The 17,286-nt window shown below is 38.2% G+C and overlaps 1 protein-coding gene across 2 annotated transcripts; it reads left to right on the top strand.

Annotated features, from left to right (window-relative positions):
• Positions 1-346: 346 nt before the first annotated feature.
• On the top strand, positions 347-16,278 carry ednraa (endothelin receptor type Aa). 2 transcript variants are annotated; one of them, XM_067441359.1, is made up of 8 exons: positions 347-565; positions 1,993-2,482; positions 6,832-6,959; positions 10,136-10,334; positions 11,773-11,925; positions 12,371-12,504; positions 13,901-14,009; positions 14,844-16,277. In XM_067441359.1, exons 2-8 carry the CDS (start codon positions 2,063-2,065, stop codon positions 14,979-14,981), a joined length of 1,281 nt encoding a protein of 426 aa, XP_067297460.1. In that variant the 5' UTR covers positions 347-565; positions 1,993-2,062; the 3' UTR covers positions 14,982-16,277. The 2 variants fall into 2 exon arrangements, with proteins under 2 accessions (XP_067297460.1, XP_067297461.1); XM_067441360.1 differs by lacking the exon at positions 347-565 and having other exon boundaries at positions 2,025-2,482; positions 14,844-16,278.
• Positions 16,279-17,286: the final 1,008 nt, after the last annotated feature.

The raw sequence follows: 17,286 nt of genomic DNA, 5'->3' as shown, positions 1-17,286 counted from the left end.
GACTCGTAGGTGAGTTTCTCAGATGCAAATATCGCAGCCGATCATTTGGGAGAAGGTTGTGACATGGTGGCAGGGGTTCTGTCAGGGCGAGAGAAAGAAAGCGACAAAGATCGAGATAGAGAGAAAGAAGGCAAACCTCAGGAGAGGATTTGTAATTCCTCCTGATGCTTCCCAAGCTTCAGCTGACTGTTGACAGTCAGGCAGGCTGTGCCTCACCGAGCGCTGGTGTTTCCTTTGGGGCCCCCCTCCCGGCCGAGGGGGGAGGTGGAGAATTGCAATCCCACCCCGTCAAAGTGCTCTCTCTTAAACACTCACGTACACACGTACACACACACACATACAGCAACTCTCCACAGGAAAAGCTGGAGACAGAATGCGCAGCCCCTTCACAGCAGCTTTGGTGCGTCGTGGCGTCCAAATGGGATCTTGCTACACTTTGATAGTTGGTTAATTACTCATATGATACCACACAGATGTCTGGGGGGCTCTAGCCGAATATTCGTCTCACTAACTCACTGACTGACTGACTGACGGGATCCTGGGGAAGGCAGACATTTAAGAAGCGGTAGGTGAAAAACCAGGAGGCATTTATAATTCATAAGTGTAACAGTTTACGTGCCGTTAAGGATCCCTTTAGTGCCTAGCTGATGCTAAACTGAGATGCTACTTGAAGGGCTGTCTACTAAATAGTTCCTTGTGTACCAGGTGGTGGCAGGGACTTTGAACAGGAAACACATCTTGGCTCAGAAGTGTTCCTTTGCTGTCAAGATAATGAAAGGGGGTTTCAAATGATTCCAAACAAGATGAGAGTTGATTAACTTTTCTCACTTGTGATTGTTGTGTACGTATAGGCTACATCTGTTATGGATATAATCATGCAAATTATTTTTTGTGATTAACAACTTTTAAAAAAAATAAATGTAGCACTTTATTTTACAGTCCTGTTCTCCATGTACATACTACGCACTTATCACACTAACTAACTAACCCTGAACCTAACCTTAACAGCTGTAGTTACCTTATATTATATTCATAGGTGAGTACACTAAGTTTTACAGTCATTTTAATGCTCTTTTCGAACGGTATATATGTGATGGTATCTATATTGCTGCACTGTACTGTGCAAATATGAAGTTATTTGGCAACACTTCATGATATGTTCTTATTAGTGATCTTATGCATTAACAAACTATAAAAAATACATTTGTTACAGTAATTATTAATCCTTGTTAATGCTAGTTAATAAAAATCTAACTTTTATTTAGAACTTCATGTTAGAACTGGTCCGTCAAATAAAATGAATAGATACAACTTCTCACTTTTATAATACAGTAATGGTAAATGTTGAAATCAACATTAACTAAGAATGCTTAAATGCTTTAAAAATATTGTTAGTTTATTTGACCTAATGTATTAACCTTATTGTGAAGTGTTATCCAAAGGGTATCTGATTTATATGAAACTGAATTGTTATTAAGCTGCTGTGTTTGAGCCTTTCCTATTGTGAAACTCCAAAAGACATCTTTTTCATGTTTAAATTTGGAAAACTGCCCTTATGAACGCCAAACGCAAACCAGAGCGGAAATGTGTGTTGAGGAAACCAAAGTGATGAAAGCCATGCAACGGGTGAATTTTTAAAATGACAAATGAAAAAACAAAAGCTTGGTGCTGTGCCACAAGCACCATGCCAACACTGATGGGTACTTGCCGGGGATGACAGGAAAGGCAACGTCTCGTCCCCATAGTGTGACAGTAACTCGTACTGGCACTCTCCATCTGTGCTCCTCCACTAAATCCCTTTTGAAGTTGTGTTGAAGTTTTGCGCATCTAGTGTTATACTTTTAAGTAATTCTCTTTGATTTCATTTTATTCTGAGGCCTGAATCGTATGTCTCTTTATTTTTGTGTGGGCGAGCTGTGACAAACTAAAATATAACTTGCTTTACAACACTGTGTGTTTTTGATGTCTGTCCTGTTGTTTCTTTTCCCGCAGCTGCGCTGAATAGCCGTAATCAGGATCTTATCAACTTATCTGGAAATCAAAGAGCCAACTGCGTTCTGCAATGGGCATTACGACACTACAATTGTTTTTGCTAATGGCCGTCCTGGCCACTGGTGGAATATGTCAGATAAATGGAACAGAGGAAGCCCAGGACACTCTCTTTCAAATCTCTACTACCTCCAAAACCAGTGTGCATAAGGGTCTCCAGCCCACCACCAAAAAAGCCCTTTTGGATAACAATACCATTCTTAAGGGGCCTCCACCCTGCAAAGATCCCACTTCCATCAAGCTCTATTTTAAGTATATTAACACAATTATTTCATGTGCCGTGTTCGTGGTGGGAATGGTGGGTAACGCCACCTTGCTGAAGATTATTTACCAAAACAAGTGCATGAGGAATGGACCCAATGCCCTCATTGCCAGCCTGGCTCTTGGAGACCTCATCTACATCACCATAGACATCCCTATCAATGTCTACAAGGTAGGCACCTCTGTTTCTCCATTATATTCAATTGGTAGCAAACATGACATTATGTTGTTCTCAAAGGGATTTTTCACAAACCATGCAGAAAGACCAGTTTACACTCTTAAAAAAAAAAACATGTCAAAATTTTCTTGAACCTCTATTGAGCCTTTCCATTGTAAAAAAGGTTCTGTATAGTAGGACAAAGTTTCTTATATTATTATTCACATTAAGAAAAGGGGAAAAAAAGAAAGAAAAAAAAGGTTATTTTGAGAAATATTCTCTGAAAGATTGTTGGGGAGTCAAAAAACTTTTTTTCCCATGGCATCTTTATGAAAACCCTCTTTTGGAAACTTATTATTATTTTTAAGAGTGCATAAAGTACTATACAAAAGAGAGTAGGCTACTTGAGCACAGGAAGGGAGAATGAGCTGGCAGAGGAAGTTGGGAGGGTGCTTAGATGCACAGGGCAAGGGCCCTAAACAATTATACAGTCATTCAGAGTTTATCTCCAGGGCCGTCCTATTACGGTTACTGAGGCTTTTGTGATGAGTGCAGCTGGGATATGGCCTGATAAAATAAACAGGGGATTGAAGGGCCATCGTCCAAATGAACAGCCCTGTTTTGACTAGTGCTTCATCACTAGCCAAAGTTCCTTGTCTGATTCTTCGCTCATCAGTGAACACAGTACTTGACAGGGAACAGAGGCCTCTAGCAGATGGGCCAGTAATGTCAGTAACGTGAGGCTCTAAAAATGTTTTCAAAAATACATTAAAAGTGCTGTGTGAAGTATTTATGAGGATCCATAGTCAGAAATGCAATATAATATACATAACTGTTTTATGTGGTGTATATAGACCTTACATAACGAACTGTTATGTTTTTATTACCTCAGAATGAACCATTTCTATCTAAATACACCACAGGTCACCTTACAGTGAAGTCACTATTTTGTGACATCATCTTTGTCCTGTGACGGCCACCGTAGTTTCGAAAGGGAGGGGTGAGCAGGTTGCAATTCACAACCTCACCACTAGATGCCACTAAAATGTACAGAGTGCACCTTTAAAGGGTGATGAATTGAGAAACCAACTTTCCCTTGAGCCTTTGATATATAAAAGGTCATGGTTATATAAGTATATCCTGTAAGTTTCAGAGCTGAACACTTCATTGATAGTCAAAGTAATGCTTTTATAGACACCAGGCCCAGAAAAAGAGGGGGCGTAATCAATGACATATTAAAAGGGTCAAATGCTGCCTCTACAGATAAATGTGTACGCCTGCTTCTGTAGCCCCGCCCACCAACTCGTGCAGCTATGGTGCAACACACTTATGTGAGTAAAACATGTTTTTATATAGCGTGATAGTATTGCATTGTTAAAGATCGTATTGATTATGTTTTTGTCTGTAACAGAACATATAACATACTCTCACAGGCTGGCTTATTTGTTGGTTCATTGCGATTCAGGATCAGAACAGATCAGACCGGACATATAGCGTTATGGGCCAAGGGGTTCGTAAAGCCCATCGTCCCAGGGCTATGTGTTTTCCAGACGGGCTACCAAAACGTAAAGCACGTCGGCAGGCCGGTGAATCTTAAATAGTGAAATAACATTAATTTTTTTGATCTGCGTTGTAACGTTCACTCTCTTGACTTGATATTTGAAGAGAGCGTGCGCTTATGTGGGTGTGGTTTGCCCTTATCTACCGATCAGGCAAGCCAAATAATTAAAAAATAAATAAAATCGCAGGTGGATGAGAGATAAATCATTATGTTTGTTTGATAAATACGTTTTGAGAGCCCTGTCAGATAATTATTCCGGTTGCCGCTTTCAAAACAATCCCTCCCTCCCGTGAACTGACAAGGGATCTGAAACTCATTAAATACTCAAATCTTCTCCAATCCTAGCTGTGGGCATTTACTTCCAAGTCTTCAGTGTTCGGCAATCAAAACTCAGCATTTAGATCACACATATATATATGTATATGTGTGTGTGTGTGTGTGTGTGTGTGTGTGTGTGTGTGTGTGTGTGTGTGTGCGTTGGTGCTGAAAAAAGGGAAATTGTATTACAGTGAGGAACCTTGCTTGGAACAAACATCTCTGAAAAAAATTAAGAAACCACTGATTGATTTCACTATTTGGTGGAATAACCCTGATTTTGAATCACAGCTTTCATGCGTCTTGGCATGCTCTCCACCAGTCTTCCATTGATGTTGGGTGACTTTACGCCACTCCTGGTGCAAAAATTCACGCAGCTCGGATTTGTTTGATGGCTTGTGACTATTCATCTTCCTCTTGATCACATTCCAGAGGTTTTCAATGGGGTTCAGGTCTGGAGATTGGGCTGGCCATGAAAGGGTCTGGTGGTCCTCTATCCACACCTTGACTGACCTGGCTGTGTGGCATGGAGCATTGTCCTGCTGGAAAAAAAAAATCCTCAGAGTTGGGGAACATTGTCAGAGCAGAAGGAAGCAAGTTTTCTTCCAGGACAACCTTGTACGTGGTTTGATTCATGCGTCCTTCACAAAGACAAATCTGCCCGATTCCAGCCTTGCTGAAGCACCCCCAGATCATCACCAATCCCCCAAGGAGCCTGTTTCGACCTATCTTTGCCGTGTACTTCACCCCAGCTGTTTTTTGCCATTCTTTTTGTAGGTTACTTGATGTCATCCTATGGTTGTTGAATGAAATGTTGAGTGACATTCGAATGATTAGGCGGTCATACCAGTCAGTGGAGAGTCGTTTTAGTCCTTCGCGGTCTGTAGCTTTGTTGTCCCCAATGTCTGCTGCTTGACCTTGTTCTTATGAACCGCCGTCTTTGAAATTTTAAGGATGGAAGCAAACCGACGCTCACTGTATCCCTCAGCCACTAAAGCCAGAATTAAACCCTTCTTTTCTATACTCAAAACATTCCTTATTTTTTGATTCCAATTACTTTAGAGGTACTACTAGCCCTGTTTTTGCCATCCAGCTGGTCCTACTGCAAGAGGATAGTGATGACCACTGAAGTGTGTTTTTATACTTTCCTTATTAAATAAGATTCACACCTCATTCAGTAGAATGAGGTGTGCCTGTGTTGGAATTCAACAGACACTGGAATGGAATGGCTTCCATACTTGTAGAGATGCTGATTTAAGAAAAAAAATGCAGTTGTCTCTTAATTTCTTCCAGAGCAGTATGTTTTTAACTACATTTTTTTTCTTTATCTTGGAATTTCTTATACATCATTGACCCAGGTCAAATTTCCTATCTAGTCTATCTGTATGATTTATAGTGTTAAAACATTCTCTGATGTGCAACACTTTAGCACAGAATGTTTGTCTTTAAATTGTCTTTAAAGAGAGAGAGAGAGAGAGAGAGAGAGAGAGAGAGAGAGAGAGAGAGAGAGAGAGAGAGAGAGAGAGCGAGAGAGCGAGAGAGCGAGAGAGAGAGAGAGAGAGAGAGAGAGAGAGAGAGAGAGAGAGAGAGAGAGAGAGAGAGAGAGAGCAAGTTTTACAAAGGAAGTGCGACAATTAGCATGTCTTGTTTTGTGACGCACAGACTTATGTGCACTTCAGACCACTGGCTTCCAACATACATCAAACACACTTCTCCAGCTGTCTCACTGATTCAACTCTGCACTCCTCATACAAACAGGGCCAGGATACACCCGTGAGGAGTTTCCTTTCTAAATCTGAGCATAATCCTCATACTTTTCCTGTTTAACAAAAGACAACACCCTTTTAGAGAACCTTGTCAAGGCCACTCGAATAATGAGACTTTGCAGGAGTCCAAAATATAATAAAAAAAAACTTCTTCTGATGCAAAACAAAAAGGGGTACACTTCACACACGCACACAAAACAAGCGCTATATAAATTCCTCATTCATTCATTCATTCATTCATTCATTCATTCATTCATTCATTCATTCATTCATTCATTCATTCAAAAAAAGAAAACATGAGAATTTTGTTTTCAACGCTACTGGGGACTTCCAAGGTGAAGCAAATATACACAATGACCAGAGAAGTGCCTGGGCCGATATACAAGTAGCCATTGAAACTGCTCTAAAGCCATTTTATCAAGACAAGATGTGTGCCCTTAAGGCCAAAGAGGGGAACAAAGAGTCAAAGCAACAAAAATCTGCTACTTATTTAAGTAAATCTGAAACCAGCTAAATTCCAGAAATGTAGACTGCCTCAATTATGGTTAAACATCTCCATTTCATTCATACATTATAAATAAATGTACAGACATAAGCGCTTAAAATAAATAAGAACATGTTGTTCAATTCATCCGCATTTCAATGCAATGTATTCTACTAGCGCTTGTGGGTCATGTGGCTGAGAAATGGAATCATAATGAATGTTTCTATTTTTCTTGCAGCTGCTTGTCACAAAATGGCCATTTGATGACAGCTCATTTGGACTCTTTCTGTGTAAACTGGTCCCATTCCTCCAGAAAGCATCTGTTGGGATTACAGTACTCAATCTGTGTGCATTGAGTGTGGACAGGTAAATCACAACTTCACCATTTTGAAATATTGCATGCTCTAATTTATTTTCACAATCTTTAAATTGTCAAAGAGTTTTTTCTACTGATGAGAGTAACTCATCTAAAAAAAAGCTAACACCTTTTGCCCACACACCTTTCTTTAATTCAAGCATTAAACTTCAGACTTCCATGAGGTTCAAGGTTCAGATTTCACTGCTGAAGTCTTAGAGTCAGGGAAAGACAAAGGTCAGAAGCTGGGTTTATTTTTTTAAGCCTATATTTGTTAAAATCTTTCCTCCTCCTTAACCAATCTATATTGTAATGCATATTCAGTTATTAACCATTAACTAGTTGTTTCTTAGCATGCATATTACTAGGATCTTGGCTATTTATTAGTACTTATAAAGCACATGCTAATGACTTATTCTTCATGACCTTATTCTACATCCCTTAATCCTACCCAATACCTAAACTTAAATGCTACAAAAATCTTACTAACTATAAGTAAGCAGTAAATTAGGCAAAAGTTGTAGTTAATAGTGAATGCGTTCCCTATACTAGGTTTTACCAATAGTAATATTATTATTACATATACACGCACGCACGCACGCACACGGACACACACATCATAATACTCGTATCAATGTCTCTGTATGATTATTGTACATCTTGAAGCCTGAATGAATCTCCCTAACTTTGCAGACTTTTTTCCCTCAAAACTACTAAGCATTGTGGAATCTATCTGCAATTATTTTCATTTATATTCTGACACAGAATGCATTATGCTGTCTTCATCAGCTAAAACAAAAATACAAGCTTACAATGGTTGGTTACACTTTAGAATAATGGTCCTTAACAAACATTAGTTAACTAAATTAGTTCACACGAACTAATAATGAACTGCACTTATAAAGCATTTATTTATCTTTGTTAAAGTTAATTTCAACATTTACTAATACATTATTAAAATCTTGTTAACATTAGTTAATGTACTGTGAACTAATACGGACAAACCATGAACAGCCAGATTTGTATTAACTAATGCTAACAAAGATGAACAAATACAGTAACAAATGAACTGCTCATGGTTAGTTCATGTTAGTTAATACATTAACTAATATTAATTAATGACCATTATTCTAAAATGTTACCCAATCGTTGAACGTTGGTGTCTATCTGTATATTTTGTTGTACTTTAGATAATTAATTAGCAATTATTTTGACTGTAGAAGCTCAATGTACATAATTTGTCAAAAAAATAGCTTAATTGCTTTCTTTTCAATTTATCCGCCGTATTCTTTCTTAGAATTGTCCAAGACAAACCAAAGATCTCTTGGAATTTTTATATTTTAAACAAGTATTTTGTATGAAATGAGTGGGGGGGGGGGGGGGGGGGGAGCATTTCCCGTATCATCCTGATCAGGGTGTTTCCAATGAAACCCTTCTCAGGAAGCATTAGTGCATTTGCCCATGTGGTTTAGTGGAAAAGGCGGGACGTGAGCTTGTCAAGTTCTTATATGTATCAGGGAATTTCCTCCAGTTTATAAGGTCAGCTCTAATGGTCACCTCTCATTAGTAAGTCTTTTCCTCATCAGAAGGCTGAAGCCACCTGCCCACCTCAGCTTAAACGCTACCATAAACAAGGATGAATGGCTATTATCTTGTCGATTATACAATAAGAAAAAAATGAAAAAAAAGTTTATTTTGGCCAACTTGTTAAAACTGTGCAAGCCAAAACCTCTAAAAGAAAACAAGTGGCATTCATCTTTTGACAAGCAACCTCAACATAATTTGAGCTCCTTCAGATATATAAATTAAAAATAATTCATTGATTCAAGTCCGACTGACATGCAGAACCATAGTGAATCTGAGAACCAAATGTCTAGCGGCCTGTCGCAATTTTTAAAGAATGAATCAAACGTCTGGCCTTAATTTCACAACAGCACAGCTGCTTTCAATTCATTTCTGAATCATGCCGAGGAAATGTTCCGCGGATCTCGTCCGATTCGTGCTCCCCATGTTGCGTGCGCATACATATGTCTGTCTTTCCCATCATTCTGAGTGTTAGCAAAGTGGATACATCTCTACTTAGTGAAATATAAATGTCCCATTGTTGTTAAACAGGAATATTCAAATGGGTCATAAAAAAAATATATAGTTATATAAAATCTTGATGCACCGTTTTACAGAAACACCCACAAGAGAGAAGATATTAATGAAACAAACAAGCAAACGTGACTTTGAGCAAAGGGAAACAAGCAGCCTGGCAAACCAGTGACTTTATCCAAACAAACAGCAGAAGTATATCTGTGAGCAGTTTAGTATTATGCATGTTACAATGCAAAACAGTCTTTTCATTAATCTTAGATACTGTAGTTATAAACCAGTTGCTGAAGGCTGGCACAGCTGCACTGCAATATATTCACAGAAGCTTTCCCACACTATAGGCTAGGAATTTGATCAGTCAAGCTTTCCAGGTGTTGAGGTAAAAAAATAAAATAAAAAATAAAAAAGAAATAGTGAGGATTAAAAATTCTTCTCTGAGGTCATTCAGAGAGATGGTTAGTTCACCTGAAGTAGATCTTCAATGACTGTTTCCATCCACCTATTTTTTTGCTAAATTTAGATTTTTTTATTGGATAAGACATAAACTACGATGATAACACATTTAATGAATAAATCCCTTGATGCGCAACAAAAAAACTCATGTGACTTTGTCTCAATAAAGGGAGTGACTGGGTTACTAGACTAACCAGACCATTTTCATTGCACAACATCTTAAATGTTTGTTTGGTCATTCTGAAATGCCAGAGCCAAATTGTTGGGTATAATTACCTCCCAGAACTGACTTGCATGACTGATTTCTCAAACAGCAGGCATCCACCTCCGAACGCAAGATAACACGACAGCATTCACTGTACTTCGCCTGCACGCTCTGAGGCACAAATCGTTTATAATATAGAAAACAAGAGCCACAGTGGCTTTCCCAAACTTCCATTTTTATTTGACATTTTGAGACAATTTATCAGGAAGTGACAATTTTGTTCTCTTAGTTACATTAGATTAAAATGGTGCTTTATTCGCAATTGTTTTTGTGCGATATTCCACTTTTGCACATAATTCACAATGCTGGATGAAAACATATGACATGTCTCTGTTGTGAAATGTTAAAACAGATTTTGTTTTTGTGTCTCAGGTACAGGGCTGTAGCCTCCTGGAGCAGAGTGCAGGGGGTCGGCATTCCCCTCTTTACTGCCATTGAGATCTTCTCCATCTGGGCCCTGTCTATTATCTTGGCTATACCAGAGGCAGTGGTCTTCAACATGGTCACCTTCAACTACAAAAATCAAACCATCCGCACTTGCATGCTCAAGCCTGAAAGTAACTTCACGATGGTACGCTTTTATCGAATGGATGACATTTACTTTCGTTCACATAAACATTCAAACACTTTGTAATAAACAGTGCATCCTGTCCGGTTGACCTCGAGCAGGATGCTGCACGGTTTCTGTGATCTTCTAGAACTTTGATCCTGAAAGCAACATTTTGCTTAAATCACAGCCAATGCAGAGGATAAGAGTAAAACCTTTGGAGTTTTCTTCAGTTTCCCTATGCAGACCTATCTGGAGATTTCTTTTTCTTTGTTCAGTCCAAAGAAGTAAATTGATAGCAGACCATGCGTGCAATTACAAACTGATGCATCTCTCTCAAGCAGAGCCATATGTGTGGATGAGAAACAGAATTCATCCTCTCATATGAACCCTGCCATTAATCTCAGAAACAATAGACAATTTAATACAGCACAAATTAAATAGTCAAAAATTAAATTACCTTATGTTGTTTTCACTTTTTTTTGAGTACTGTTTTAGGTTTAACAGTTATGCTATAGGGACCATGGGATAATGTTAATGTTAGCTGATCATTATCCTAAAATAAACCCGGCAGGATGATCTGGATGCATTGCAAAATATCTTTCCTGTTTATTTCATAGCTAAAGCGAAGTAAATCATTGAATAAAGATTAATTTAAGTTGCTCCCTGGGCTTAGCTTCTGTTAAGTACATAACAAACAAACCAACAAATTAAGATTACAATACTCAAATATATATATATATATATATATATATATATATATATATATATATATATATATATATATATATATATATATATATATATATATAATGTCTATAGAGTGTCTTAGTTTTTTTCCCTCTTTCTCTAATCCATCTCTTATTTTTTTATTACCAGTTTGTTGCTCTATTTCTAAACATAAAAGGTTTAAGTTCACAATTAAAATAAAAGAACACGCCGACTTTTTGGGACTTACGCTTATTTGCCGTATCCCCCAAAGTTAGATAAGTCCATGGATAACATTCTCATCTCCGTGTGTGCCATAACTCTTGTCTGACGCACCCACTGCTAGCCTAGCTTAGCACAAAGACTGGAGGTAAACGGCTCCATAGCCTACTGCTCAATAAGTGACAAAATAACGGCAAAATTTGACTGAAATCAAAGACAGAGAAAAAGAGAAAAGTTACAGTTTTCTAGACCGATATGGCTAGGAACAATACTCTCCTTCCTGCGTAATAATCAAGGAACTTTGCTGCCGTACCATGGGTGCAGCGGCGCAATGATATTACGCAGCGCCTGAAAATACTACTTCCGTAACCAACATGACAACCTGCTTGCACAGACTGCTGCACCCATGGTATGGCAGTAAAGTTCCTTGATTATAACGCAGGAATGAAGGTATAGTTCCTAGCCATATGGGTAATTGTTGTTTCGTTACTGTAAACATAATGGATAATGTGTGTGTTTCATCTGCTTTCAGTTCTATGTAAATGTGAAAGACTGGTGGTTATTTGGTTTTTACTTCTGCGTGCCTCTGGCCTGCACAGCTGTTTTCTACACACTCATGACATGTGAAATGCTCAACCGTAGAAACGGAAGCCTTCGGATCGTCCTCAGCGAACACCTTAAACAGGTAAGAAAAAGTCCTTGATACCAATGCCACTAAAGTCAGTATCATGCAAACAATTATTATTATTATTTATTTATTTTGTGCTTTTAGATTGTATTTTGTGTTTGTGTGATTTTTCCCATTTTTATTAGCAATTAGATCAGGGTTAGGTCCTGCAGAGTTTAGCTCCAACCCTGAAAAAAATTCACCTGCCTTTATCTTTCTAATCCTGAAGACCTTGATTAGCTTTTTCAGATGTATTTGATCAGTGTTAGGGCGAAACTCTGTAGGGCAGTGGCCCTCTAGGACCGAAGTTCCTTGAATTAGATGATATTATAATAATCTTTTTTTTTAGCCTGATATGTATGCGCTATTGTGGGTAAAGTCTGTGAAAGTAGTATCTCTGCCAGTACGTTGCCAGTTAACACAGATCATACTGTGGTTCTAATGTCTTGTTTATGTTCTGCAGCGGCGTGAAGTGGCTAAAGCAGTCTTCTGTTTAGTGCTGATCTTTGCTCTTTGCTGGTTCCCCCTTCATCTCAGTAGACTGTTGAAGAAAATGGTTTATGTTCCAAATGATGAAAGGCGTTGTGACCTATTCAAGTGAGTGAGCCTTCACCAATTTTGACTCTTAACAGTGGACTGATTTATTGTATACCCGACATATTTGTACTGCTTGTGTATGTGTATTTTTTTTTCTTGTTGTTAAAGTTAAAACAAGTTTTAGTACGCATATTCTTGTCTGGACTTGTGAAACGTCATCAGTCACTGCCCAAGTACTGTTTAAATTCAAAGTTCACATCAGGCCAAGTCCAGCTTAAATCCCTGGATGTGTTCTTGCTCCGCCCCTTTTATCGAGGATGAATTGAGAGGTGACTTGAGTGGATTTGAGACAGCCAGGTATCCCAGAATGCAATTTAAACAGTTTAAAAAATTGTAATGTGTCAAAACATGTAGTTTTAAGGCTTTTTCAGGTGAGAATATACTTGTTTAAAGCTCAGATCTGTGGTTTAGAGCGCCTATTTGAAAATTTGAACTACCATTTTCAGAGTTGTGAAATCCAGTTGAACAGTGGGCGATCAGCGCATATGTACCCCACTGCGAGCAGCCTTTTCTCGGCTAGTCCTTCTGACTTCTAGCGCTGGTGTCTCTCTCTGTAAGAGGTTAAACATGAGATATAATTCGTCCTGTGTAGATCTAACGGGCGATCTTTGAATTGGAACAGTACTTGGGCAGCGAATAATGATGTTTCACAAGTCCACGAGAACACAAGTACAGAGACAGACAAGAACGCATTTTGAGAAACGGCTCTGAAACGGGTGTGTCAGATATAGGGAGACATACAAAATATGCATGGCTGGTGGTACACCAGGGCAGGTTTGATAATAATTGCCTTAAATGGCCACTGAAGACATCCCTTAAATGGGGCATTATTTGAGGGCGCAGCCATTTGCAGTGGTGTCCAAAACCATAGTGGACGTTATTGAGTGCACTTCCCACATTGCACCGCAATCATGACTGTACAGATGATGTACACACAATGGCTGTCCGAGTTTTAGGGGGATTCGGATTCAGCCATAATATAGCCACTGTTGGAAAAACTCAGCGCATGATGGGAAACCAAAGACTTCAGGACCTTAATGAATTTATGCCAGGATTATTGGCCCGCTTCACTTCTCAGGACAGACCAGGGACAATAATGGAAAACCTGGAAATATCAGGGATTTTTTTTTTTAAAGTATTTCTTTTAACAAGTCATGGAAATTAATACAATATTTAAACATATTTAATGTGACTATGGTACAATTTTTCTAGTGTGATATATGTAAGCTCAGCTTTAAAATAATTGTTGTATTTTAAATATTCAGCTAGTATTTATATTTGGGAGTGCAACCTTAAAATAATAATCTTATCAGAAAATGACAATTGTCTTATAGATTCTGCAAGTGTTATGTGAAACTTATACACAACAAAACTAAATGAGTGTCCAAAATTTCAGCTTCCTGTTGATCATGGATTATTTCGGAATCAACCTGGCCACTGTGAACTCCTGCATCAACCCCATCATCCTCTACTTTGTAAGCAAGAAGTTCAAGAATTGCTTTAAGGTAAGTTTAAAAGTGCTTGCTTCCTTCATTAAACAGCCATTGCAATCAGACTCGCACAGAACAAATTAATGGATTTTTTCTCACGACTTCCCCAAATCAGCTCCCACAGAACATTCTATCTGCAAATTGTGCTTGATTTATGGAGATAAAGGTTTAGAGTCCTGTGAGTCATTCTCAGAGAGGCATAAGCCATGCCCGGACCTGATTGTCTTTATACTGAGCGTAGTTTACCGACAATGATGTCAGATCTTAAGTGAGCCCCTTTTCAGTAATGAGGATGTTCGCAATGATACAATGAAGCTGAAGATAAACCGAAACACCAACTCAGTCGGCCAACCCAAGTGCATGGCCCTAAATACAAGCAAACTGATGATCTGTGCAAGAGATGGTGTGGGTCCAAGAGAAATATTCAACATTGATTTACTATGGGGCCAAACTTAGTGCTGCAGATAAGAAATACAGATTTATTTAAACCTATTCACCTCTTATACAATACAAATGTGCACTACTTAAAGGCATCCCCTTTAAAGAGATAATTAACTTGCCCTCAAGTTGTTCCAAACCTGAAAACATTTATTTGTTCTGCTAAGGAAGATATTTGGAGAAACGTGCCTGCATGGCGACATTTCTGCTAAATAATATTACATGGTTTCTTGCACATTTAACTGCACTTTCGAATTGAAATGTCCAGTAAATGGCGCCAAAAGCAAGTTTAATTGTATAGATTTTTGAAGTTCCACAAAATACAAAAAATAGCAGCATGTTTCTATGTTTTTTTTTCTTTCTATGCTGCAGCAATTAAATGATGTTTCTTTTTTCTTTTTCACCATTTAGTCCTGCTTATGCTGTTGGTGTTATACGAAGAACCAGGTGTCCAGCTTAGGCCCCATGAACGGCACTAGCATTCAGTGCAAAAACCATGAGCCTGGCAACCTCAATACCGACAGAAGCCTTCGCAAAGACAGCGACTGAGAGGTGGAGGACTCGCTCCAGTCAGTCTACGTGCTTAAAACGCATTAGAAAAGCGGACATCCTCAGTGTCAAACTTTGACTTGGAAGACGTTGTAACCATTCATATGAACTAAAGGCCTTGTGCTCAGCACAGTATCAGCCTGTTTTTATATATAGCTTCACACCAGACAATGGACCTGATATATTTAAAGTCTCCCGTAGACCAACAGCAGCTGTTCCCAGACATTCAGAGTGTTGTTTTGCTGTGTGAGAAGTGGTGGGAGTGAAGACCAACAGCAACAGGATGCAGCTGAACCTAACAGTCACAAATTAACCCTCATCAGGAGCTCGACATGTTTTCCTTATGTAAATACTGCACTATGAACACGCTCTGGATCGTCACTGTCTGATGTGAAAGGAAGCCGCAGAAAGGAAGAGTGAAACGGTGAGGGTCAATCTGTGTTTTCTGTGTTCCTTCCTACGAGCTTTGCCAAAGAAACTCCTATGCCGCTGAGGAGGCAGCCCATCCCTCAAATTCAGTGTCCGGTTGTTATTGTTAGCACATTGAATGCAGTTATGGAAGCTTGAGGCTAAACTAGTTTGTAAAACAGGAACATTCAGGTCACCATCTGAATCATATTGTGCGCTGGACGTCACCATTGTTTATTTAGTGGAATAGGAAGATGATGAAGATATGCCTTTGTGTTTGGATGCCAAATAAAGTTTCATGTGTATATGCTTTAAAGGTGTTAGGTAATATGTAAGCCAAGATAAAATAAAATATAATTTAAAAAAAAAAACTTGCTGGATTGTGTTCCAGCAATGAGTTGGGTAAATTAAACTTTGACCGTGGTGGGATTCAAGAGTAATTTCTAGGAATGAATCCAACTGCAACAAATGATTAGTTATGGCGTAAAATAAAATCAAATAAATGAGCATAAGGGCGCGGGAAAGGGGGCTTGTGTGTAATTCAAACAAAAATGCCCAAGAGATACAAACATATCATTGCTTTATTTTGACACTGTGAATTTTCTGTGAAGAGAACTCATGCATGCTATTAACCATGTATACATTACTTTAATATTATTAATATTTAATGGCCTTAGTATTTGTATATCATCTGCATTTAAGTTTAAATATGTGGTGTTATTTATCTTGTTGTAGCATAAATATATATAATACCATTCAAATGTTTGGGGTCAAACGTTTTTTTTTTTTTTTTTTTTTTTTTTTTTAAATCAGCAAGGAATCTTTCATGTTACAAAACACTTCCATTTCAAATAAATACTTTGGAACTTTCTATTCACTACTCCTGACAAAAATATACCAAAAAACTGTTCTCAAAATTGCTAGTAATAAAAATGAATGTTTCTTGAGTTGCAAATCAGCATACTAGAATGATTTCTGAAAGATCATGTGACACTGAAGACTGGAGTAATGATGCTGACAATTCAGCTGTGCAATCACAGGAGTAAATTGCATTTTAAAATGAATGAAAAATAAAAACAGTTATTACAAATTTCACTAATATTTCACAACATTACTGTATTTCCTATCAAATAATTGCAACCTTTGGTTATGAGAAGACATCTTTTTCAAAGCCATTATTAAATCTTACGACCCCAAACATTTGAACAGCAGTGTATAAGGAATTTTGAGATATTTGACATAATTTGAAACTAATATGAATGGCATTCTGACAGAGATCTACATGGGTCTCGTTAATTTGATGTGCTAAGTGTTGAGGAATATATTTGTGCATGACAATAAGAAATAAAAAGAAAAGGTCATGTTTGCAGTGGAATTTGATGTCACATATTCTCCTTATGTATGTTACACATGTACTGAACTTTACCACCACTGAGTGAGGACTGTTGCACAGTTATATATGAATGTAAACTTATTATATAACTATAACAACCGAACATCTGTTTACTCTATATGCTATGCAGTAAAGTGAATCAACTATAGATTATTTTACACATCATGACTGACTGGTTAAAACGTAACATTTCTCATAGACTATAATAGCATTAGTCTAATTTTCTAGATTAGCTGCTAGTTATTTTAAGAGCATTGGACCAGACTATTGATTCTTCCACTTAAAGCAATGTTGTCTTATCTCCAAATGTAATGAGGTTTCAGTGTTAAAATATAGGTGCCTTGTGACAGCTGTCTGTTTTTGGCCTGGGAAGAAGCTCCAGTATGGGAGTGATTTGTGATGCACTTTGACCCAACAAGGCAACACGGCCCCTCTGGGTCATCTGTGTCAACCCAGAGGATGTGAACGGGGCATTCTAAAAGCATTGATGTAAACTGTGGAGCT

The sequence above is a fragment of the Pseudorasbora parva genome, chromosome 4 (assembly GCF_024679245.1).
Source record: "Pseudorasbora parva isolate DD20220531a chromosome 4, ASM2467924v1, whole genome shotgun sequence".
NCBI lineage: Eukaryota > Metazoa > Chordata > Actinopteri > Cypriniformes > Gobionidae > Pseudorasbora > Pseudorasbora parva.
This window is presented reverse-complemented; position numbering and strand designations above follow the sequence as displayed.